Below are 26,525 nucleotides of genomic sequence, written 5' to 3' on the forward strand. Positions count from 1 at the left end.
TGATAGCACTGCTCATTCCTGCCTAACCATTGAGGAAAAAGTTGAGTCAGTCACACCAGGTCTTGTTGAAAACAGCCTGGATCAACAGCCCAGGACTCAAAATTAGTTCACTGGCTACTTTCAAAAAAAAAATACATGCAATGTCTTCTAATATACAAAGAGCCATCTTCAGAGGAAGGTGTGGTGTCACCTCACTTAATCTACAACCTAATTTGATACTGTGTTTTGGTGGCTACCTGGTCATGTTGACCTCAGAGCTAACAGCAAAGTGAATGCTGTCAAGCAGACTGAACCAAATACACCCAATACACCCAATACACACAAGCATTTTGCTTGAGTCTGCAGATTTGTTCATGATTTGTCAATACTTTTACACTGATCAAAGCATGTCTTATCTTTCTACTACTGTTTGTAATCCCTTGGTATCAGCTGATACAAAAGAAATTAACCTATACAATAACACCACAATATTAGTTTCGAAAATCACTTTATAACCTTGATTACACAATGCCATTTCGAAAGTGGTCAAATGTAGCTTATGTTATATTTGGGATTACACTTTCTTAGTAAAGTACAGATTCTAGTGCTTTGTTGGGCTGAATCCCATCCGGGATTCGAACCCACACGGGTCACAGTGGCTGAGCAGGTTAGGCAGCTGACTTATTCCTCACTCACTCACTCACTCACTCACTCAGAATGCCATGGTTTTATGAAATGCATATTTGGTGTGATATAAACTATTTACCTAGACACACATAAAACATCTGTCTGATAACTACTCCTACATATTTACCTCATTGATACACTGACTTCACAACAGATAGAGCAGTTAAACACCGATAATGATATCATTGTTGTATCACGTTGAAAGTATACATAAAGCCGTGATATAAATAACCATAATATCGTTTTGAGTGACATGCCATGGAGTCCTCATCGCTTATGGCAATTGATTCGTGAGCAACATCTGTGGAGTAGAGTTGTTTGCTGACACAGCAGTGATTAGGTCACGCATTGTATTTTCTAAACAGTCATATAAGGCTTGTTTATTTGTTAGCAGGTCAACAGGTTGTTTTTTCCATTTGGTCATTGGTTGCTATGGAAAAAAAAATCGACCAAAAACAGCACAAACCCTGTGTTAACCCTCTTATGGTTCACACACTCAGTTACAAAAAGTGAATAATCCACTATCACCAACTACTAAACCCATAATATAGAAACAATATAAAAGATGCAAGAGATTCCCTCTACCCTCTAAATTCTGAAATCAGCTTATTTTTCTTTATTTTCCTCTTAATGTTTTTTTGAGGCATTACATACATGTTATCAAATTATATATAGGAGGCTGTCTCAGCCTGTTCAGTGTATCCACAAGGGGTCTATTCATGGTCTGTGACTTTCTATGCAATGAGCAATATCCTTGTCACAAGCACCTGCTGCCTACTTGGCTTTACTGCAGCATATTAAAAGATGTTATTGTTTGATTCCATGTCAAGCCTGATGACTTCATTGAAAAGTATTCAGTGTATTTCTGTCCTATGATACAAGCTACTAATGTTTACATAAAAATAATGCACATGACATTTATAGTTGAAGACACAATTCCTGGGGAATTGGTATTGGTGACTCAATTTCTTGAATGACTCCACATTCCTTTCTAATATATATTGCCTATCGCTTTGTAGGTCAAAATGACATTTTCATCTATGACTACCATGGTAACTACACTGGGCAGGCTATTGGGATATCATCTAAGAATGGTGGTAAGGAGGAAGCTACTGTCAAACACTATTGTGTCGAACTCAGATGTGTCGAATATCTTGTTGTGGTGAACTCAGTTATGAAAAGATGCCCAAAGATACTGGTGGCATTTTTTCCAAGAGCGCTCCCAAGTAACAATGACATTGAAAGTGAACATATAGATTTTCTTAAGTCGACTGGTCATGTCATGTTATGTTGTGACATGACATGGCATAGCAAGACGTGGCGTGGTATGCCAAGCAATATATGCTATTTCCACCAGGATGTGTTGAATTAGATGGTCTGAATTCCTAGTTGTCTTGAACTTAATTGTCCCAAAGGTGTACAATATGCAAAAAATGCAATGCAAATGATATACATAGCGTCACAATCGAAGAATATATATTTAGACATGACGTCTATTTTCATTTCTACTGCGTAGTAATTCTACAGATTGGTAAAGGTAAGGAGACTTTTAGTCCACATCTGACCTGAAAAATACTGTTTGTATTCAACTATATTTCATAAGATCAGTAACATTCAACAACTGACATGTTATTCAATCCTTGAACAGCTTAATTATCCACATTATGTGTAAATAATGATATTATCTGAACACATAACCATTTCACCTGAACAAGGAAGTAGCTGCTGTGTGGGGATCTGAAATTTCTACTCCGGTCAAGATTGAAACTTCAGTCACAGTCTTTTGTAAAGGAAACCAAGTTTTATTGATAGTCAACTCCTTTATTGCAATGAATACGATGTTTCGGTGTAGATACTACAAGCACCGCTATCAAGTAAGTGATCTGCTTGATAAGGGTGTTAGTATCTACACCGAAATATCGCACCCATTGCAATAAAGGAATTGACTATCCATAGAACTTGGTTTTCCTTTACATCTTTACAACATCTAAGATGCCTCTCAAAGAAATAGTCTTTTATTAGTCGAGAGATGTAGAACTGGGAATGAAAACATGATGCAACATCTTTATTTTGCACCACAATAATGTGACAATACCGGCACTCAAAGTAAAAATTATGTTTTTTGTCAGATAATGAGATTGATGATTCATTAATTGTTTTAAACAAAAGGTTAACCATTTTGTTCCTTACAATAGGAAAGAGGTATTGCTATTTCTTTTATGTACTTCTAGTATAATTTCAGGGTTTGTTTAAAGATGCTACTGTTATTCATTTGAATAAAAAATATTATCATATATATTTCAGCTCTGAAAATGGAGTATAGCGAAGGTTTCCCGGACGTTTCCCGTGAGTATATCGGTAATGCTATCTACAGAGTAGGATAGATCAACAATGAATGCCAATACAAGATATCATCTAGATTTAAGGCTAAACAATGAATGCCAATATTAGATGTCCATATGGATGTAAGGCTAAACAATGACTGTCAATATTAGATGTCCATATGGATGTAAGGCTAAACAATGAATGCCAATATTAGATGTCCATATGGATGTAAGGCTAAACAATGACTGTCAATATTAGATGTCCATATGGATGTAAGGCTAAACAATGACTGTCAATATTAGATGTCCATATGGATGTAAGGCTAAACAATGACTGTCAATATTAGATGTCCATATGGATGTAAGGCTAAACAATGAATGCCAATATTAGATGTCCATATGGATGTAAGGCTAAACAATGACTGTCAATATTAGATGTCCATATGGATGTAAGGCTAAACAATGAATGCCAATATTAGATGTCCATATGGATGTAAGGCTAAACAATGAATGCCAATATTAGATGTCCATATGGATGTAAGGCTAAACAATGAATGCCAATATTAGATGTCCATATGGATGTAAGGCTAAACAATGAATGCCAATATTAGATGTCCATATGGATGTAAGGCTAAACAATGAATGCCAATATTAGATGTCCATATGGATGTAAGGCTAAACAATGACTGTCAATATTAGATGTCCATATGGATGTAAGGCTAAACAATGACTGTCAATATTAGATGTCCATACTGATGTAAGGCTAAACAATGACTGTCAATATTAGATGTCCATATGGATGTAAGGCTAACAATGACTGTCAATCAATGAAACCCAATAAGCAGGTCCAAGTGATGTCCCACTGTCATATGCACAAACATAAACTTCTTTTGCATGATTTTGTGTGTGGTAAATAAAGGGTTTGATCTATGCAACATTCAGCTTCATAAGTACAATAGTCCTTCTGAAATGAGGCTCTGAGTACATGTATGTGAAAATGAAATGTACGTTACTGTCCCATCCTGGAAGTACACCAACTTTACTATGATATGGTCTTATTGTAGCTGCATTCAAAGTTCATTGTAGTGTTTTCCTTTATTACCATCATGTACACTTCACATACAAGCAACTGTTTTAAATCTCGACGAATTTCTTCCAAAGTTCGACTTCAGTTCTTCTATGTCCCAACCTTTGCAGAAATGTACACTACCCTCACATTGAGATTCCATTACAGCCAAAGTATTTATTTACCAGACTCATTTGCCTGTCAGATATAAAGGTGGCAGTCATTTCTTTTCATTTCAAAACTGCTATATACAGTTATACTGTATACCAAAATTAAAATCCGAGAGTAATTTTAACAATGAAATGTACGTTACTGCCTTTTTCTTCTCAAGAATAATTTAACAAGCATTGTCACTAAGGTGACATAATCCCCTGTCGCAAATTATCAAATCAAACTTATAAAGTAATGAAAGTTTAAGTTAAATGTCAACAAACAACATGACCAGTCAACCTCTCTTGATATCTTGCTCTTTAGATGTTCAAACACACACATATTTTCAAGACTGACTTTGACCTTGACATGAATGTCATAGTGTATGAAATATGCAAAAATAGTACTAAAGAAATTGCTTTTTGAAAAACATTTCAGGGAAGTCTTGAAAGTCTTTGAAGAAAATCCAGTGAACCATTCTTGAAATATCTTGCTGACAATTCAGGTTAACATGCTGAAATCTTCAAAGTGTCTCTGTGACCTCTAAAATTATGTGAAGGTTCTTGAGATAGCTTAACATGCAGGTTTACATGCTGAAATCTTCAAAGTGTCACCATGACCTTATTAATTATGTGAAGGTCACCAAAATCGACTGGGCCCTGTGTCTTCCCTAGATAACGCTTTGAATTGAAGATGAAGAAAATCTAGTGAACGGTTCTTGAGATAGCTTAAAATGCAGGTAAAACGTTAAAGTCCCCTTGTGACCTTGAAATGAAGGTCAAGGTCACCAAATCTGACTTGGACCTTTCTTATACTGTGATGAACCTAGGTACCAAATATGAAAAGAATCTAGTGAACAGTTCTTAAGATATTCCAATTCGTACGTACGGATGTACGGACGGGCGGACGGACGGACGGACGGAGACTAATACTAAAACAAATCTTGTAAGGCTAATTATGTTTATGTACCTTACATAGACTATCAGAATCCCAAGTTTCGATTCAAAGTTGATTTTAGCTGGTGAGATAATGGTTAAATTGATCCAATGAAATGTACGTGACCGAAAAGTACGTTACCAGTTTGGACGACACTAACTGAAGACAGTGTTGCACAGACGTTTAGTGCAAGGTTTATGAACCAGTACCATGTGGCAAGTCACAGCGTATGTTTAAACTGAGTCATGGAGACCTACACCTGGTTCCAGGGAAGTTTGAAAATTACAAGTGAAATGTCCTTTACCATTTGCAAACATCATGTATTTGGCAAAAAGCATTGTCAATTTTCATTGTTTTATCATTTTAAAGTTTGAATTTACAATTGTCTGTTGGTTTAAAGCCTTTGTTGTGCTCTCATTGCTAAAATAGTATTTACTTGGCGAAAAAAAGTAACAGGAGAAAGCAACTTGTTTTGAAATGTACGTTATATAACAGATTAAGTTGAGGAGTTCACAAACTAGGAGCATTTCTCTTGTAGTTCTATTTGTTTTATGTATCCCTCATTTGTGTGCTAGACTGTTAAGTGAATCATGATCTGGAACAATTTATTGATGGGTTATTTTACCAGAATACTTGTTTAATGTTCTTTCCTTTGTCTGTAGGTCTTTTCGTTTAAATTAAAAGACAATTTCAAAGAAAAAGTCTCTATCCATAGGGTTAATTATGCTCTATGCTTTCCTATTAATACAAAAAAAGTGTTTTAGTCACGGTACACACCATTCATCTCATGTAGGAGACCACAGGTCGATAGAGCATTGACACTTACAAAATGTATGTTACATATATTCAGAGTTACAATATTGACTTAAATGAGAGATTGTTTTACCACAGTGTCTATTTTTATCCGAAATAAGAACAAACATTATATTTGGATGGACACAAAAAGTCTTTAGGTATTGAGACATTATTCGTTTCTAAACCTTGGAGTTCGAATGATCAAGTTTTTAACCTTTTTCTGTCCATGTTCGAGTGAGGAATTCATATTATACTGACTACTGCCCTGATCCTTGTGCTTTTTCTGCATTTCTTGATTTTCCGTCAGCGAATTAAAACCACCGAAGGGCTACAATATATTTCTAATCTTATTCTATAGATAATGACCATTTTCAGAGGTCAGATAGTCTGGTAATGTACAATTCCAAGCTGACTTCGCGAGTTGCCAGATACTGATATTGCACGGATCGTAACTCAAAATATATACAATTTAACTTGAAAATGTTTTAGTTCTGTAATTCCAAAGTAACATATTACGAAATAAATAGGTAATCGTTGAACTTCTGGGGATTTATTTACCAACAAAAGTAATTTTCTCATCTTCATTCACACAAAGGGATATGATGTTGTTTTCTTACTACCTGAAAAATAAGTTTGATGAGAGTGTAACCTGTAGATACTAGTGGTGTTCCGATTAATTGAAATAATCGAAGATTGGTCACAGTGACCAAACGACCAAGTAAAAGATCACATTTTCTCATAATCGAACATAAACGATTTTGGAACTACTGTTTTAGTCTTTGAAATACTTGACAATGGAACATATCTTAGAAGTTGTCAGGGCCTGGAAACATGTTTATTTCTTAGAAAACTCACTTCACTAACTGAAAAGTCATGACTGAATATTTCTCTAAGACTCCAGGAAGTTTATGTTCATGATATATTAGTCATCACTTTAAAGTAGCAAGTTGCATCATGTTATACATTTCTGCAGCAACAACCTGGATAGGAAAATCTGAAAAATGACGCTAACCAATTTTTTTCGATGATTGTTCGTTGGTAATGAAGCAATCATCGATTGTGAGATTTCAACCAATTCCCAACACTAGTAGATACGACAACCCCGCTCTACAGATTGCTATTTTTCTATCCTCAAAATGTACTTATACAGTACATTGTAACACTGTCAATGTTATGCCGATCCTTCCAGCATGTAGATGTAGAAGAACCTATATGAGCATTTATGAATTATTTTCAGTAGAATATGACTGTGGGACTGTACAATCAGCTGGCACACAAGAGGATGAAAATTGGACCATGCCTCTTCGGATGAAAGTACTTAAACTACTTCAGAATATCAACCAATGTTTTCATGTCCTTGTAAGTGAGCACTGTAGCACTGTAGCTAAACAGAATGTTGTCCACTAGTCAGGATGTCAACAAAAACAGCCACTTAACAAGTTGTTGTCAAAATCGATATTAAAATATGTTTTGAGATCTTTGAACAAGAATTACTTGAACAAATAAGATGCCATAACAAAAAGACGAGTGGAAGTTCAGCTCCCTCAGTCCAGCAATTTGAGAAGAATAGTTAAATATGCATTTTTTTGAAAATTTTGGAATGGCATATACAGAGCAAACAATAGATCCAAGAATGAAATCTAATTCTGTGTGGCAATTGCTGTTTTGGTGAAATGTATGGTTGTTCTGTCACTCTTACAAAGAAAAAGAAACTGAGATGTGAATTTCATGTGCTCCCCATTTGAATTTGACTGTCTTGGCAACTTTGTTGTGTGCAGAGCAGGAAGACTGATCCCTCTTAAAAGTATCATGGTCTAAACCTTCAAGTTATATGACCAGTTGCCTGGCCTTTGACAGTATGTGTAGAATGTCATGTCTCTTACCAAACTATGTGTAATATATTGCAGAGACTTGGCCTGGGGATTTTGATGAACAACGAGCCAGGCTTGTCCAGAGGTTTGAAGAAAAAGTGACACTGATAAAGACAAATGGATGGATACTATCAAGATATTGTTAAGCTGAGGGTCAGTGAATCATTTTAGTTTCACTTTTGCCCCTTCAACTTTGCAGATTGCATTAAAATAGACACTGTCTGTCCATCAGGCTGTCTGAGCAAGATGTTTAGAGCAGACCTTGAAAACTGTACAGTATTTCAGTCCCTCCTGGATTCCGCTGCGAATTTTTAAGAATTCTGCGGTAAATTTAAGTAAATTCTGCATCCCATTTTTCAAACTTCTGCAAACAATTCAGCAGTAAAATACTTGAAAACAACAACAACAAAATTTTTAAAGATTTCAAACTTTAATTGTTAAACACAAAGCTATAACTGTTATAGAGCTTCATGCCATCAAGGTATAGCCGGCAGATCGTTTTTTCTTGCAAGATGTTTTTTTCATTTAGAAAGATGATCTGAGTGAGTGAGTAGTGAGTGAGTGAGTGAGTGAGTGAGTGAGTGAGTGAGTGAGTGAGTGAGTGAGTGAGTGTCTGAGTGAGTGAGTGAGTGAGTGAGTGAGTGAGTGAGTGAGTGAGTGAGTGAGTGAGTGAGTGAGTGAGTGAGAGAGAGAGAGTGGTTTTACGCCGCTTTTAGTAATATTCCAGCAATATCACAGCGGGGACTCGGGATGGGATCAACTGGGGTAGGATCTGCTAGGGTAATGCAGTCAGATAGAGGTAGGGGTAAAGTAGGGTCAGCTAAAGGTAGGGTAGAGTAGGTGCTAGCTAAGGGGAGGACAGGGTCAGCTAAAGGTAGGGTAGGGTAGTGCTAGCTAAAGGGTAGGACAGGGTCAGCTAAAAGGTAGGTAGAGTAGGGCAGTGCTAGGTAAGGGTAGGACAGGGTCAGCTAAAGGTAGGGTAGAGCTAGCTAAGGATAGGTCATGGTCAGCAAGAGGTAGGGTAGAGTAGAGTAGTGCCAGCTAAAAGGGTAAGACAGGACCAGCTAAAGGTAGGAGGTAGGGTAGGGTAGGGTCAGCTAAAGGGTAAGTCAGGGTCAGATAAAGGTAGGGTCAGGTACGGTCAGCTAGCTAGGGGTAGAGTAAGGTCAGCTAAAAGGTAGGGTAGGGAGTAGGGCTAGCTAAAGGGTAGGGGTAGACAGGGTCAGCTAAAGGTAGGGTAGAGTAGGTCAGCTCGGGTAATGCAGTGATAGGGTCAAAGGTAGGCCAGATAGGGTCACCTAAAGATAAGGTAGAGTAGGGTCAGCTAAAGGTAGGGGGGTAGAGTAGGATCAGCTAAGATAATGCAGTGATAGGGGTAGGTAGAGCAGGGGGTAGGATAAAGGTAGGATAGAGTGAGCTAGGGAAGGTTAGGGTCAGCTAGGGTAGGGTAGGAGTAGGGACCAGCTAGGAGTAAGGTAGGTAGAGTAGGGTCAGCTAGGGGTAGGGTAGGGCCAGCTAGGTCAGGAGTAGGGTAGGGTCAGCTAGGGTAGGGTAGAGGCCAGCTAGGGTAGGGTAGGGTAGGGTCAGCTAGGATAGGATAAGGTCAGCTAGAAAGGGGTAGGGTAGGGTCAGCTAGGGTAGGATAAGGTCAGCTAGGGTAGGGTACGGTCAGCTAGGGTAGGGTAGGATCAGCTGGGGTAGGGTAAGATCAACTATGGTAGGGTAGGATAGGGTCAGCTAGGGTAGGGCTAGCTAAGGGTATGACAGGGTCAGCTAAAGGTAGGGTAGGGCTACGTATTTGGATACATTAAGGCCATGTATAATGGTAGTAGAATAAGGTAGGGTGGGGTAGGGTAGGCTAAACTAGCCAGGGCAGGGTCAGTTAAGGTAGAGGTAGGGTCATACAGGTCAAGGCAAGATTAGCTAGGATAGTGTAGGGTATTGTAGGGTAGGGCTAGCTAAGGGTAGGACAGGGTTAGCTAAAGGTAGGGTAGGACTTGGTCAGCTACAGGTATGGTAGGGTAGGGCTAGCTAAGGGTATGACAGGGTCAGCTAAAGGTAGGGTAGGGCTAGCTAAGGGTATGACAGGGCTACGTATCTGGATACATTAAGGCCATGTATAATGGTAGTAGAGTAAGGTAGGGTCAGCTCTGCTAGCCAAGGTAGGGTGGGGTAGGGTAGGCTAAACCAGCCAGGGCAGGGTCAGTTAAGGTAGAGGTAGGGTCATGCAGGTCAAGGCAAGATTAGCTAGGATAGTGTAGGGTATTGTAGGGTAGGGCTAGCTAAGGGTAGGACAGGGTCAGCTAAAGGTATGGTAGGGTAGGGCTAGCTAAGGGTAGGACAGGGTCAGCTAAAGGTAGGGTAGTGCTAGCTAAGGGTAGGACTGGGTCAGCTAAAAGGTAGGGTGCCAGCTAAAAGGGTAGGACTGGGTCAGCTAAAAGGTAGGGGTAGGAGCCAGCTAAGGGTAGGACTGGTGTCAGTTAAAGGTAGGGCAGGGCTAGCTAAGTGTATGGCAGGGTTAGCTAAAGGTAGGGTAGGGCTAGCTAAGGGTAGGACTTGGTCAGCTAAAGGTAGGGTAGGGTAGGGCTAGCTAAGGGTATGACAGGGTCAGCTAAAGGTAGGGTAGGGCTAGCTAAGGGTATGACAGGGTCAGCTAAAGGTAGGGTAGGGCTAGCTAAGGGTAGGACTGGGTCAGCTAAAGGTATGGTAGGGTAGGGTCAGCTAGGGTAATGCAGTGAAAGGGGTAGGTTAGGATAGGGTCAACTAGGGTAGGGTAAGATAAGATCAGCTAGGGTAATGCAGTGATAGGGGTAGGGTCAGCTAGGGTAATGCAGTGATAGGGGTGGGGTAGGGTCAGCTAGAGTAATGCAGTGATAGGGGTAGGGTAGGGTCAGCTAGGGTAATGTAGGATCAGCTAGGTTAGTGCAGTGAAAGGGATCAGGTAGGGTAGGGTCAGCAAGGGTAGTGTAGGATCAGCTAGGGTAGGGTAAGATCAACTATGGTAGGATGGGATAGGGTCAGCTAGGGTAGGGTAAGGTAGGATCAGCTAGGGTAATGCAGTGATAGGGTAGGTTGGGGTAGGGGTTGGGTAGGATCAGCTTGGGTAATGCAGTGATAGGGGTAGGGTAGGAGTATGGGTGGGGGTAGGTTAGGATCAGCTAGGAGTAATGCAGTGATAGGGGGTAGGTTAGGTAGGATCAGCTAGGGGTAATGCAGTGTAGGTTAGGGTAATGCATTGATAGGGGTAAGGTGGGGTAGGGGTAGGTTAGGTTAGGATCAGCTAGGGTAATGCAGTGATAGGGGTAGGGTGGGGTAGGGGTAGGTTAGGTTAGGATCAGCTAGGGTAATGCAGTGATAGGGGTAAGGTGGGGTAGGGGTAGGTTAGGTTAGGATCAGCTAGGGTAATGCAGTGATAGGGGTAGGGTGGGGTAGGGGTAGGGTAGGTTAGGATCAGCAAAGGGTAATGCAGGGTATAGGTGGGGTAGGAGGTGGGGTAGGATCAGTAGGGTAAGGTTAGGATCAGCTAGGATAAATGCAGGGATAGGGGGTAGGGTGGGGTAGGGGGTAGGAGTAGGTTAGGATCAGCTAGGATAATGCAGTGATAGGGGTAGGGTAGGGTGGGGTAGGGGTAGGGTAGGTTAGGATCAGCAAGGGTAATGCAGTGATAGGGGTAGGGTGGGGTAGGGGTAGGGTAGGTTAGGATCAGCTAGGGTAATGCAGTGATAGGGGTAGGGTAAGGGTCAGCTGGGATAATGTAGAGGTAGGGAAGCTTCGTATTTGGATACACTAAAGCCATATATAATGGTAGTAGAGTAAGGTAGGGGGAGCTCTGCTAGCCAAGGTAGGGTGGGGTAGGGTAGGCTAAACTAGCCAGGGCAGGGTCAGTTAAGGTAGAGGTAGGGTCGTGCAGATCAAGGCAAGATTAGCTAGGATAGGGTAGGGTATTGTAGGGTAGGGAGATTTAGTATCTGGGTACAAAAAAGCCATGTATAATGTTTTGGAGTGAGTTTTTGCTATATATTGCACAATGTGTTATAACTCTATAGTTTATCATAGGCTTAGTAATGAATGTAGTAGCTCTACTAACAATTTGTGGACTGAAACCCAGAACAGTTTGACCTGATTTGTGAATTGGTAATGTCAAAATGTTCCATTCTGTTTGTTTTCAAATTTCATGATTGAACTTTGCATCCTCACATCTTTTATTCTAGGAATATTAATCAGTGCAATATTAATCAAATTATTTGACTGTAGTGCACAACGATATATCTATTTGCCATTATCAGATACCTCTGGCTTTGGATCCTGAGTCTCTGAGAACATTCTTCCTGCCACTGCCACAAATCCAAGAAATTCAGGACTTGTTGAGAGAAGACTCGCCAATAAAGATGCTTGGAATTTTCAGGGAGCACAACAATCCCTATATTAACATCCTCACTCTGTTTTATGAAAGTAAGCATTTTATCAGTAAGGATCTATCAAACTTCTCAAGATCCTCCGGCTACATACACCATGGTCAAAGGTTAAGGCCTTCGGACAAGTAGAAGAAACATTTACATATTTGAACTAACATGTATTTTGTAAATTATTTTGACCTCATGTTTCTCAAATCTTCAGTTTTGACTGAAAAATTGAAAACTAAAAATTGAAATTGAAAACCTGAACTGAAATTGATGATTAAGGCTAACTAGCATTAGTGGTGGTCCGATTAATTGAAATAATCAAAGATTGGTTGCAATTTAAAGGCTAAACGACCAAGCAATCGATCATGTTTTCTCATAATCGAAAACAAACAATTTTGGAACACTTGTTTGCATTAACTTTTTTCACAAGGCTGGTTTTGTCTGTTACATTTCATAACAACTACAGGCTCGTTCCTTGTCATGATTGATTTTATCTTAAAGCTTGAGGAAATTTATGTTCCTAACATACTAGTCATCCTTTAAGATGTGATATTTGTAAATGCATTTTGTGCAATTTGCAAAAAAAAGGGGTAAACAACTTCTTGTTTTTCTATATTTTTGTGCATTAACAAACATAACAAGGAGAATTTGATTAATGATGCTTACCAATTATTTTTGATGATTGATCGGTTGTAATTAACCAATCATCAATTGTGAGAGTTTAACCAATTCCCAACACTAACCAGCATGTCCACATTGAAATGTGACTGATCTCAAATTAAACCTGTATAAGAATTCACACTGTTCATGATGAACAAAAAGAATTATCAAAACACATTCTCTGTTGGACCGGCGGCGTCAACCCAATGTGCGTTGACGTCGCGCATACAACACAAATAATAAAAATTGTTGTGGGTAAATGGTCATGAGCGTGGCGGTTCTTGGAGGGGCCCTAACTCAATAACTATGGAAGAGGAGTTAAAACGGGCAACTACGGAGCAGACACCAGCAGCAGGATATAGCATTGGCAAACTAAGGTGCAGCAGCAGGATATATCATTGGCAAACGAAGTTGCAGCAGCAGCAAAATGATAAGTAAAGATATACGTCCGCTGAGAAGCAGGAATTTATTTATATGCCAAAATAGTCCCCACCACTGATAAGTGGAGGGAAAATAAGATCTAACTGAAAAGTAGGACCCCTAAATTTAGAACATTGTTATAATATGTTTAAGCCTCCAAGAATCCCGCCAAAGCACGCACGTGCCGAGCCACACAAATGACCATTAACTCACCCGGTTGTTTCCCACCATAGCTTGCCTTTACAAGGTACCTGTGTTTAAGGGGATTTCACAGCAGCCAGCACAGCACAGTTAATGTTTTCGACAAAAACTTGCAGCCCACGCAGGGAAAGGTGGACGCCGTCCCATGAAAACATGGAACTGTCAATGTCATGCCTTATTTGCACTCCCCCCAGCTCCCTCACGCAGTTCCCAACCTGCCTGTTGAGGGTCTTGCGGGCCCCCTCGATGGCTGAAAACGAGGCGGCACTGCTCCAGTGGCGATGGGGTAGCATGTTAGACCACAAGATCCTCGTGTTGGGCAGCAGTAGCTGCATCCGCAGCAGCGACTCAAAGATGTTGAGGTAGAGCAGGCTGGTCTTGGTCTGTACCATATCATTAGATCCGAGGTGGATTACGAGCACCGAAGGATGGGGTTGAACGAAGCATTCCCTCTCGATGATTGGGACCAGTTCCCTCCATCTCATCCCCCCCTCGAATGAACCACGTACCACGATGAAGCGTCCCAGATGAACGTTGAGCTCTGGCCATATAGGATGACCCAATCAGCCACACTGAAAAGAGTGAGACAAGTGAAAGGAAATATATCTGTTAGATAGTGCTAAATGATTACTGGAAACGAATGTAGGATTCATATGCATCGGACCCCCATCTACCATATTTTTTTGATTATGTGTGGGCTAACGCCGTTTGCTGCAGCCGTAGTTGCAGCCCCAATCCTAAAAGAATGGGAAGAAAACGCTGAGGTGTCTACATCACTGTGCGCTAATGCTTTTTTAAGCACGGCCTGGAACTGATATCTTGTGAGAGGGGAGTGGTCAAAGTGGATAAAGGCTTGCTGTGGACCACTTGGGCGAATGTTAAGGTAAGAATGGACAGCTGTCACGGGACACAAGGGGTTGGGGAGGGGATGGAGGAAATGGCAACAAGCACGCCTTTGTTCAGCCTATCAGTCTTGGAGCGTCTCAAAGTAAATTGTACTTGCCCGGCAGATTTGTCCAGCTTCACGTCATTGGTCGCAATGCCTGGCTGATCAACCGAGGCCTGTACGAGCTCCCCCACTCTGAAAAATCCAAAGAATGCGGCACAGAAAACAGCTTTGAAAAGACATTGCTCATATACGTTGCTGCACACCGCTGGAAGATTACGGATTATAAACTTTAACAAATCAACAGTTATTGGTTTACGTGTGTCACGTCGCGACTGGTCACGTGACATGCCAGCAAGTAACTTAGAAACCAAGAAGTGATCGGTGCAATCCTGCCGGCCATTTAACTTATGAAAGGATGATAGTGCAGAGATGTATGTTTTTAGCTGTACTGCTGGAGTAACGGTTAACCGACAGATACGAAATGAAATGCACAACCTGATCAATCGGGGCCGGCCAAAGTGGTGACAGCTCATGGGCTCGTCTGAAGGTGTGGAACGTCTGCAAGCTCGTGTGGTATGTCGACCAGGTGTTCGACGACATGGATCGCTGGACCTTCCGATCTAGAGGTCCCAGATCCCGTCCGGTAGGGGTGTTGGTGTCAGGTCCGCTGCTGGCGCACATTTGCGGAACTGGTCCCACTGAAATCTCGACAGAGAGTCAGCTATAACATTGTCATGGGTACTAATGTATACAGCTTTGAATGTGATATTGTAGTGGAAGCAATATAGAACGAAGCGTCTCACAAGGGACATAGTACGAGGGACGCGGCAAGACCGTTTATTGATGATATGAACAACCGGGAGGGAGACAACCGGGTTCTGAAGATTACCTTGGTTTGAAAGCAATTTAAGAATTGCTTCAAGCTGTCCCGAAATACTGGGAATTGCTCTTGGCGCCGGGGATGTGAAATCGGAAATTTCAACCGATTCAGATGGGGGCGATGGATTAATATAATTATTGCAGGACTCACCATTCTCAAAAATGTTACCGCCTGTAACGACTGCAACAGCCGGCGTCTTCTTTGGCTGCTTTGGGCCCTTCCCCGTCCTCACGAGCCAGTGGTTGATAGCTGCCTTCCTTTTCCCAGGCATGACGAAATGAAGAACAGATCGAATGATTTTACCGAATGGTGTTGATGGCACAATAAGATCGGCACGAATGACATTCAGAAAGTGACGTAACCGGCGCGCATTTAATACATGACGTCACTGGTAACTAAGTGACGTAACTATGGAGGCAGATAACAGAATGCAGAAGTAAACACAAGAACGCGGAAGCAAATGCGAAGGATGCAAGAGAATGGTTTTGATAACCATATTTAGTGTCAATCACTAAATGTAATTATTTTTTATAATTGACCATGAGTTTTATGAGCAGGATAAACAGTATTGTTTGTTTCTGTTTTTCCCATGCACATATGCACTTTACCATAAATACCTCTCATGTTTCAGATCCAAGCTGTTCATATGTTTTTGTTATTGACTAATCAAGGCCTTACCCCTTGTTCCAAGGGAGGCAACTCTCACATATAAACCCACCTCTTGTAAACATGTGCACCCAGGTCATAAAATCCTTGTGTATCTGCCTCTGACAATCACAGGTTCTGCTTCAATGCAAAGCAATGATTTTATTTCACTGATGCTTCAGATGTCATCATGGTCTGGATCTATAGACAGAACCTGGTCCTGAACACCACAGTTGTGCACACCAAACTGGTGCCTCCAGGCGGAATGGCACTGAAAGACCTTCTTCAAAAACAGGATGTGGACAACGTGAGTGAACAAAATATTCTTAGGGGTACAATAATCTACATAGAATCTAAACTACCACATTTTCTGGTGTAAGATGCATGAATTTTTTCCAAAAACAAACAAGAAGACAAAGTCATCCATTATCCCAAGCAATGGCAAAATACTCATAACGGATATGTCAACTAGTTTTCACTATGTGAAGTGTACAGTTTGTGTACCGAATGTTGATACTGGAAATAGAGTGGTACTGTTATATAATTAGGTTGCTCCGGACAAGATGACATCCTCATAGCAAAAAATAAAATTCATATCTGGGTGTAACCATCAAATGGCACATCTAGGGATCATGAATGATATGTGTACCAAGTTTGATGAAGCTAGCATGTATAGTTTAGGAGATCTGCTTAGGAGATCTGCTTCGGACAAGATGACATCCTCATAGCCACAGCCTAAGTCAACTTTCCATGGAAACAGCAAAACCAAAATTCATATCTGGGTTTAAACAGCAAAAGGCACATCACTGGATCATGCTTGACATATATACCAAGTTTGCAGGGGTGGAAATAAGTTTAAAATTGCTAGTGTACTCCGGTACAGTGGCACATGTAAAGTCACTTGCCCTGATTATTTTCCCACTATACCAACCGTTTTTTGGCTGATTTTTTAAATAAACAACATAAGAAACATTGGAAAGTCAACTGGACACCGGTACAGTGTGATATACAAATTTGCTTGCCCGACAGAAAAGAACACTGGACTCGGACGTCGGGCAATGGGTTATTTCCAGCCCTGATTTGATGAAGCTAGCATGTATAGTTTGGAACATCTGCTTCGGACAAGATGACATCCTCATAATAAGTCACAACCTAAGTCATGTTTCCATAGAAACAGCAAAAAATAAAATTCATATGGTTAGGCTATCACAAATAGTTTAGGAGATATGCTTTGGGCAAAGAGTGATGGACGCAGACGGAACTCGTTTCTTAGTATAATATCCCCAACAACTTCGTTGTTTAACTCCCACTTTAATTCTTTGTTAAAATCAGTTAAAAAACATAAAATTATAAGAAAAAAAGATCCATTTAAATTGTTCATAGATTAAAATTTTAGTATTTCGTCTTTAAACTGAAAAATGCTTAACTTTATGTGTTATTTATTTTCATTTTCAATTTTTTTAGGAATATTAGGAATAAAATACATCACCCAGGAATCTGAAAACACATTACATTTATATTTTAAATATGAACTTGATGGTTATATGTGCCAAGCTACTGAAATATTTAAATAGATGTTGTAATATGTAAGGCAGCTTATGTACACTAGGTAAGCTAGAAACAGGCCTTAAATACATTAAAATTTGTTGTTCAGAAACTCAAAACACCAAAAAACAATACCATAGCATATGCCACTTTTTGAGTGGTTTAATTTTATGCTACTTTAGCAATATTCCAGCAAAATCATGGCGGAGGAAATGGACTTCACATACTGTACCCATCTGGGAATCGAACCCAGGTCCTCCGTGTGACAAGCGAACACTTTAACCACTACAATAGTAGTTATAACTTCACAATACATCCGCAACAGTCCAAATACTTCAGTAGTGACTAGCAACTATACTTAAAACATGATGATCACAGTTTTGTTCTTACAGATAATTCTAAAGCAGAAATTTAGCAGCCATTGTGATTATAAGCCTTTCAAACAAATACAACTAACACAACAAGGCCTATAGGGCATTATGCAGAATTAAATGAAAAATGGTTTATTTACTTAAATCTATTGATTCTATTAGTAAAATTAATTGCCCCTTTGGAGATAACTGAATCTTGGAAATCTTGGGAATCAGATTCACATGACTCGCAGGTTTCATGTAACAACGTACTGTCATATATCATTGTTCTGTTTCAGAAGAACATCACCGTTGCTGCGGAGTTCCTGTCAGGACAGAGAAAGGTGTTCACCAGCCACGAGGACATCATCAATAAAACCTGCCTGCTTTCTATCATGATGTCCGCTAACTAAAGCAGTGTCATGAGAGACATGCAGAACAAGGTCTACCTTTCACCAAATCCTTGCAGCCTTTGAACTATCGATATTCATATATAATATTCTCAAAATTGGGAATTTTGTGCAAGGATTTAAAGGAGAAGGTAAATGTTGTTCTGCATTTTAAAAACCGCCTGAGAAGGAAACAACTGTTTTTGGCTTTTATCGGGTCACCTCACCCCAAATACACTCATCTTGATACAATTGTGCACATGGTCCATTTGACTTTCTGCTGGTATTTGTACTGAATTTGTCTGTTGTCTGAGTTACTGAATTCTTTTTATGTAATCTGCACACTTTTGTCTTGGTGTTGTGTTTCTATATTTAACTATTGTGCTGTTTGACTGTAGAATTGTGTACAGTATTCCTTTATCTATTGTACATCTAGGTAAATAGAATATACAGCTAACAAGCACATCCTTGTGATTGTCTTTCTTATCATACTTCTGCTTATCAAGAACTTCAATGAAGTCCAGGGGTAGGGGTTCCAGTTATCAAAGGCATGATGACTTGACTGTTGATGCTGTGTTTATATTTATTATCAACACCAATCAATCTTTATTTGCACAGGCCTATAGTACATGTATACAGACAATATTAATATTAGGCAGTAGAGAGTACATTTTTTCTTTGTCGAAGGGCATGATACAAAAACATTGACAATTATTGTATATGGTCCTTCCTAGAATAGGTTAATAGAGATATACATTTATAAATGTTATGATGTACAAAGTAATATTTCTTAAATACTTATTTCTCAAAGTGTGGTAGGCTGGACGGACACAAAGAATATGATAATCATCTTCACTTTGATTCAAATCACACATTCTTCCTTTTTGTAATTCCAGTATATCTACCGGTACCTGTTTCTGTTAAAAATCATGGGATCAGCAACGAAATTTTGCAAGTGTGATTCTATATTTCCGAACATTCAAAGATGATAAATAGGTTTCATTATATATCGATTACTTAAACATTCTGTAATAAAAACATTTATTACATACACATCATTGGTCAAGCCAATTCTGGAGACATATATCTTGTAACTTTTGGATATGAGAAACTTTGGATGCGAGTCTAGGTACTGTTCCAGCCATATATTACCGAAAGCAGTAGAAAATAGTAACTATTTAACATCTGTGCCCCAATTACGTTTTCCCAAGTCTATCGTACAAAATAATTATACAATCATATTAGGGGTAATCTGTAAGATGGCATATTTAAGACTTTAAACCAATATTTTACTACTTTCATTTCTGATTCAACAACTAATTGAAATCTACCACATTCACCATGAACCATTAAGTATGAAGTACAAAATGTAGTAACTTTCACACCAAGAAATCTTTTAATTGCATACAAGTGTACTTTTTCTAGTATATCAAATGTTTGGAGTCCCCAAATCTCAGAACCATATAGACGTATGGGACTAATCTTAGCATCAAAAATTCTAAAAAATGATTTGTCTGACAAGTCACCTAAAATATAAAAACTTCTGTCAAATACCAATTAGTATTTTCTTTGCTTGCATTGATGCATTTTTTGACATGTTAGGACCATGATAGGTGGTTTGTAAAATAAACTCCTAAGTATTTGTAAGACATAGTTGTTTCTAGCATTTCACCTTTGTTATACCATTTCTTGGTTTGCAGGAAGATTACCTCCATACTTATACATAATTAGTTTTATCTCTATTTACGGTTAGTTTCCATTCATTACAGTATTTTTTAATTTGTTTATTTCTGCTTGTAATCCTTGTAACAGAAGAAATAGCTGTACCATATCTGGACGTAACTGAATACAATTTGAACAGTTTTCATGAATCTGTATTGCTTGATCATTGATAAAGAAAGAACATAAAACTGGGTTCAGGATACAACATTGTCTTACTCCTATTTGCGAATGTTTCAGATATTTTATTATTGTTTCTCACACACACCATTACGTTATCATAAATACTTCTTAAAAGTTTACTGACGTTACTGCTTAAAGGTCACATGCAACGTAAAACACAACTTTGCAGATTCTGATACCTTTCGGTATGGACATACCGAAACAAATAGTCAAAAATGCAAATTCAACTTATAAAGTTGAAAAATAACGCGATGAAAAAAACCGCGCGAAATCGGAGTTCAAACGTTTCACTAATTTTCCCCAGAGATTTCTGGGAAACGGTTTCAACAGCTGGGCTGCGCCCATAGCACGCATGCGCAAGTAAATAGGTTCGCGAGCTTGGAAGCCGGGTTGTCGGGTGAATACCGGTGAAGGCCTTGGTGTGAGCTATTTTTCTAATGTTTTGTTGATATCTCACAGGCGAACTTTTTATATGTTATGACAGTAAATTAACTGTTTATATAATTTCATTTGTCTATTTCACCACACGCTCTTCTTACCGAGTGACTTTCTCAGTTCGATACTTAAAAGCAATGTCATTATTTAGCGCTGACTCAGTTTCTGACTGTGATATAGATATGTCGTTGTCACAGACAAAACTCAATGTCTTGTTTTATTGACACCTATGTGTCTGCCTGCCTGTCTGCTAATGAAAATATTCAATACACAACTGCAATCACTGACCACATGCAATTCGAACTTAACACCAATCAGGCTATACACCATAAACAAAACGCATTGATTTATGGCCCGAAGTTCGGGTCTCTGTCACATTATGTAATTACACAGACAGGCAGGTGTGATACTTGAACACATGACATGTTATGATGTCTGTTGATTGCAAAATGTTATACACAAAAAATGAGCATGTATTTACAAAACCCATCATCTCTATATACACACACAATATGAGGCCTGAAGGCGGCATCTGCTAATGAACCAGCCGTTACACTTGAGTGCACACCCACCCGCTCTGACTGGGTTCGGTATCCCGGCTGCTTCGTTTCGAGGGAGGTAAACCCAAGTACAAAATATTGCACTTTTGATTTGCGATTATACGCTTATAATTTTGTTTATTTGTTTTTTCATAATCAGCTATGCATATTATATGTCATGAAGAAGTGATAATTGTGTTTTAATTATGTTTGATTTTTTGGTTGCATGTGACCTTTAAGGAATGACCATCTTGAAGATTCCATAATTTTTCTCTTTGAACAGAATTGAAAGCCTTTGCAAAATCTACAAAGAGAAAATAATTTTGTTGTACCTTTCTTACTTAAGTATTTCTGTATAAGTAAAAACAAATATATTGTCATTAGTAGTATATCCCTTCCTAAACCCAGCTTGGATTTCGGTTATCTTATCAAAGGATTCTGCACAGACTACTGAACGTTTCTTCATAATGGCAATAAATACACTTAGAAGTGTAATGCCTCTATCATTTTGAGTTAGATTTTTATTATCATGCTTCTGATTAGGTATAAATATTACCAACCAACCATGAATGTGGAAAAACTCCACTCTCAAGAGTGACAATAAACAATAATTCAAGATACGGGAGTAGAATATCTGATGAGTGTAGGAACAATCTGAGATAGTATCATCTATTCCGGATGGTTTGTTCAGTTTCAGTTATCTAATACTATTTAAGATTTCTTCTCTAGTTGCTGGAGCATCAAGTATGTCAATTTTCACTGAGTTATTCATATCACATCTTTGAAAAATATTCTCATTATCTCCCTTGGTTATGCCAATACTCATATACCAATCAGATGTTGCTTACTTGAAAACACAGATGTGTTGAAGATGCACAGTGATGCATATATGTAATCAGTACAAGTCTTATGGATAATTCCAAAATTGTTGGAAGGTAAATTGCTGTAAATAATCGAGTCTGGACCAGACAATCCAGTGATCAACAGCTCATTAAGGTCATTACATATCAATATGCGTATATGCATACAAATCTAATCATATTACATATCAAATAAGATAGTGAGTTTGGTTTTACGCCGCTTTTAGCAATATTCCAGCAATATCACGGCGGGGGACACCAGAAATGAGCTTCACACAATGTTCCCATGTGGGGATTCGAACCCGGGTCTTCGGCGTGACGAGCGAACGCTTTAACCACGAGGCTACCCCACCGCCCCACATATCAAATAAGGGTAATACAAAGTAATCGGGATATGATGACAAGTGTCAACCAAGTCAGTGAGCCAGACCACCCAATCTCGTTAGTCACATCTTACGCTAAGCATTGGTTACTGAAGACTAATTCTAACCTGGATCTTCACAGGTGCATATAACAAGGATCAAAAGGTCTGCTTACCTTCTGAAAATGCTGGTGTCACATTCTGTGTCTACTTTCCAGTGGACCAATAGTAGTTGAATGATTTTGGGCAACGAAAGTTGATCTGATTGTAATTGTCCTCTGATTGTCAGCATGTATAAGATGTGAAAAGTCCAAGGCATAAGAGGTATGAAACTCTGTTCTAGCCATGTCAAGAATAAAGTCTATTTTCGGAGATTTCTGAATCAAATTAGCTTTATCATGGGTTCACATTCAAAGACTCCACTGGACGTGAAGACATGACGACTGATTGGTTCAATTTTGGAAAGCGATCAGGTGTTAAAACATTCCAACTCAAAAGATGCATGAGTCAGTTGAGAATGGGATGATTCCCAATAGAAAGGTCATCATGTTGTAAAACTGACTGTAATGTCACCATATACCCCCTATGGTGAAATCTGTTAACGACATGGACTTCATGCTGAAGCAGACCTGGACAAGCCTGAAACCTGCATCTTGTTGTAGACAGAGACCATACACTGGTCTAAGTTCCTGGTCTAAGTTTATGATAACTTCCAGAGAGTTAGATGTGGTCGGGGGCTGGGGAAGAAATTGTTGTTTTGATTTGTGCTGCCCTTCAGTATATGCCTCAAGCAACTTTCTCAAGTGTGACATATTTCTGTCAAGAGCTTCTCACGTTTCGGGATTTGTCACATGGGCTATAACCTGCTCTTTAGTTTCGGCTAAATTTCTAAATTCTGTCATAACTTTCATATGTAAAGAGCACTCTCTCCCAGCCACGTTGCTGTTAGGTCCAGTTCATGCCCATTGCAGTCTGCCTTGAGGGTGTAGACGTGGCAATACCATTCCACGGAAGGGGCTGTAGACTCATATACATATAGGGACGTACACCTGCCATACCAAGTCGTGGAAGGCCTGTTCGTCTGCTGATGGCGTGTTCAGTGTTGTCGACCTGAACATTGACGTCGCCATTACGAATCTGTTGCGCAAGTGGATCTACCAGTGTGTACGTGAAGACTGAAGGGACTTTGCTGTCTATCCAATGGGTGCCTATAACATTGTCTCCTCCACAAGTAGACATCCTCTAAAGACAATGGACTGAACGGGAATCGGTCTAAAGAATCAGTCCTGACTGATGCCTAGAAATAGAATTGTACTTCTTCCTGTACTATAAAAAGGCGGGATCTTTTTTTTTTTAGGTACCAAAATTGAGAAGTTGGGTACAAAAAACAGACACAAACATAAAACCCAGTCCACAACTAGACATGTCTTATTGTACCCTGTCGGGACATGACGATAGTTCGACCTTAGCAATTCAGTTCCGGGAATTTGGCACCGAAGACAGATTACCGGAAGTAAACAAAGCAGGCGACACTTAAGATATCTAATTCAGTTCAGTCGTGGTGCCAGTATTGGAGCGTCTGTGTATCATACGAAGACGTACCCGACACCAAGACACGTCACAGTCACCAATGTTTATATCCGATGACTTTCAGTAACAAAAGAGTCAGTAAAACATCTGTAGGTAAAACACAGCATAAAGCTGACACATGTTAGCACTATTTGTCTGAATAACACTTATTACTGACGTATTGTTAGACGCCACCTCACGTTGTCACTTTGCTGAGCATCAGCCTGTCCTGAAGGTAACCTGGAAAGTATGTCTATTTTTTTATGGAGTTAGAGGGTGCTATTACTGAATCCATGCTCTTCGTAGCCAGAAAAAAGTGTTGTTGTTTTTTGTTTTTTTGGTTTTTGTTATTTTTTTTATAATTGGAACAATATTAATTACATTCTTTCAAACGCTGACAACAAAGACAATACATCAAAGATCGAAATGTAAGAATACTGAACTGTAGAAACAATCAGATTTTTGTGTGAAATATGTGTTTTACGAGTTTCCAGTTTATGGGTGAATTCCAGATGGGAAAAGTCTGGCAAGTGGAAACGAATTGTTCCATGGAGACTGTGCTCCAATGTGTTAGCATATGGTAGACAGAGCTTTCACCTCAATGAGTGAGTTTAGTTGTGACCGCACTAAGCAATATTCCAGCCATATGGCGGCGGTCTGTAAATAATCGAGTGTGGACCAGACAATCCAGTGATCAACAGCACGAGCATCGATCTACGCAATATTGGGATACGATGACATGTGTCAACCAAGTCGGCGAGCCCTGACCACCCGATCCCGTTAGTCGCCTCTTACGACAAGCATTGGTTACTGAAGATCAGTTATTACCCGGATCTTCACGGGACTCTTATCTCAATAGTTCGTAAAGGTTCTAAACGATCAGAAGACAGTTGAGAGTGACGGAAGCTGTCTGAAATGGTGTCCTTCAGCCCCAAACCGACACCACTTGGCTCTTGTGACGTCAGAGCCTCAGTCAGCGTGTCTGCGTCTTCTTGGTAGATCTTAGTCTGTCATACAAATATGACACAAATATACCCAATGCAGCCCATGCAAATCTAGAATGTGTGGCAAGTTTAGATTACCGCAGTCTCAGGGGATAATGAAGAAAGTCTCCAGGCTCCTTTTTATCATTTTTTAAATTTGAATTTAAAAACATTTATTTTCTGTAAAATATGTTCATTTAAGAGACTAGCTGTTAGTTTTAGGTAGATCGCTGTGCTTGATTAATTTCATTCGACACAGGTAAAACAAACCAAATAATTTTTCCTAGGTTGGATTCAAACGACTATAACTTTGTGATATAATGTCAATACGGAAGGTGTTTAAGAGACGTCGACGCATCCTCATACATGTATAGTTTGTCAACTGGGGATGTTCTATTAGATCGAAGACACCGCCATTGACCTTCATGATGGATAAAATATAATAATTTCATGTTTGCAGGCTCCGCCATAAGTGATGAAGCCGTAGTTAAATTCAGAACGCATATGTGATCTACATAAGTAAAGGAAGGTTGACTTATCGCCTTCCTACTTTGAAATTAGAAACAACTGTCGGTGTATATATACTCTCCCAAAAAGGAAACGCATCATGAAAATAGCAATTTCATGTAGCAATGAATTAAACGTGATTCATTTTACAAAAGCTTTTGCTCTGTTTATGAGTCCTATAGTGTTTATGTTTTGAAACATCACAACAAAACGCACCATCCGTAAAATACCCGTATTTAACAGCATGATTTTCAATGTCGGCGTGTAGTGTCACAGAATACACAATTCACATGTAATGCACGTGAAAGTTGGGGATCAGATAGTCTCAATGATGGGTATAAAAGGTTGATCGCTGTCTGTCGATTATTCACTGTATTTGGAATATTGTTGACGAACGCAAAATGCCCGGTTTAAGTAAAGCCAACCGTCATATCGCCATTGGTTTGCTTGAAGCCTGCCAGTCTCAACGTGCAGTTGCCCGACGCATAAAATGTTCACCAAAGCACCATTTAACGGCTCTGGGAGAGATATCGCCGGCAGAATGCGGTAGCAGATGCTCCTCGTAGTGGGCGACCTCGAGCGACCACTGCGGCGCAGGATAGCTACATCCGGGTACATCACCTGCGTCATCGAACAGCTACGGCGACCAGTACCGCTCGACAAATACCCGGATTGAGGAGGCTTTCTGCACAAACCGTCAGGAACAGGCTGGTTTACGTGCCAGAAGACCTTATTTTGGCCCTGTGCTTCGACAACAACATCGTCGACATCGAGTTCAATGGTGCACCAACGTTCAGGCCTTGAACCTCAAGATCACCGGACTTAAACCCGATCGAACATCTGTGGGATACCCTGGTCAGACGGGTGCGACGCCGTAACCCTCAGCCCCAGACACTTCAGCAACTCGCACAGGCACTACTGGCAGAGTGGGCTGCGATTGGGCAACACCAGATTCTGAGACTTATTCGCTCGATGCCGAGGCGATGCCGTGCAGTTCTCGATGCCCACGGTGGTCACACGAGGTATTGACTTCAGCGCCACCACACGTCTCCATGTGACACTCAAACTGACTTTCCTCGAGTTGGTGCCAAAGACGGATAAGTCTGCATTCCCAGTGTGCAATTTCGCTATATTTAATTGACTCATAAAGCCTACAAGATGTTTCAAAATAAACATAAA

At 39.8% G+C, this 26,525-nt stretch overlaps 2 protein-coding genes across 9 annotated transcripts; one reads left to right on the forward strand and one right to left on the reverse strand.

The window, feature by feature from the left end:
- Positions 1 to 1,624: 1,624 nt before the first annotated feature.
- Positions 1,625 to 20,117, forward strand: LOC124254953. Of its 8 annotated transcripts, XM_046689162.1 has the most exons (7): positions 1,658 to 1,763; positions 2,971 to 3,012; positions 7,175 to 7,296; positions 7,845 to 7,961; positions 12,095 to 12,260; positions 16,080 to 16,213; positions 18,101 to 20,117. In XM_046689162.1, exons 4-7 carry the CDS (start codon positions 7,926 to 7,928, stop codon positions 18,212 to 18,214), a joined length of 450 nt encoding a protein of 149 aa, XP_046545118.1. In that variant the 5' UTR covers positions 1,658 to 1,763; positions 2,971 to 3,012; positions 7,175 to 7,296; positions 7,845 to 7,925; the 3' UTR covers positions 18,215 to 20,117. The 8 variants fall into 8 exon arrangements, with proteins under 8 accessions (XP_046544780.1, XP_046544841.1, XP_046544910.1 ...); XM_046688824.1 differs by lacking the exon at positions 7,845 to 7,961 and having other exon boundaries at positions 1,625 to 1,763; positions 2,971 to 3,024; positions 7,178 to 7,296; positions 16,089 to 16,213; XM_046688885.1 differs by lacking the exon at positions 7,845 to 7,961 and having other exon boundaries at positions 1,625 to 1,763.
- Positions 14,432 to 16,068, reverse strand: LOC124255466. Its single transcript, XM_046689421.1, has 2 exons — positions 15,412 to 16,068; positions 14,432 to 15,079 (listed from the first exon to the last, which is right to left on the reverse strand). The coding sequence occupies exons 1-2, from the start codon at positions 15,530 to 15,532 to the stop codon at positions 14,787 to 14,789; spliced, it is 414 nt and encodes a 137-aa protein (XP_046545377.1). The 5' UTR covers positions 15,533 to 16,068; the 3' UTR covers positions 14,432 to 14,786.
- Positions 20,118 to 26,525: the final 6,408 nt, after the last annotated feature.

The sequence above is a fragment of the Haliotis rubra genome, unplaced genomic scaffold (assembly GCF_003918875.1).
Source record: "Haliotis rubra isolate DU_JTF1 unplaced genomic scaffold, ASM391887v1 Scf10, whole genome shotgun sequence".
Classification (NCBI taxonomy): Eukaryota; Metazoa; Mollusca; class Gastropoda; order Lepetellida; family Haliotidae; genus Haliotis; species Haliotis rubra.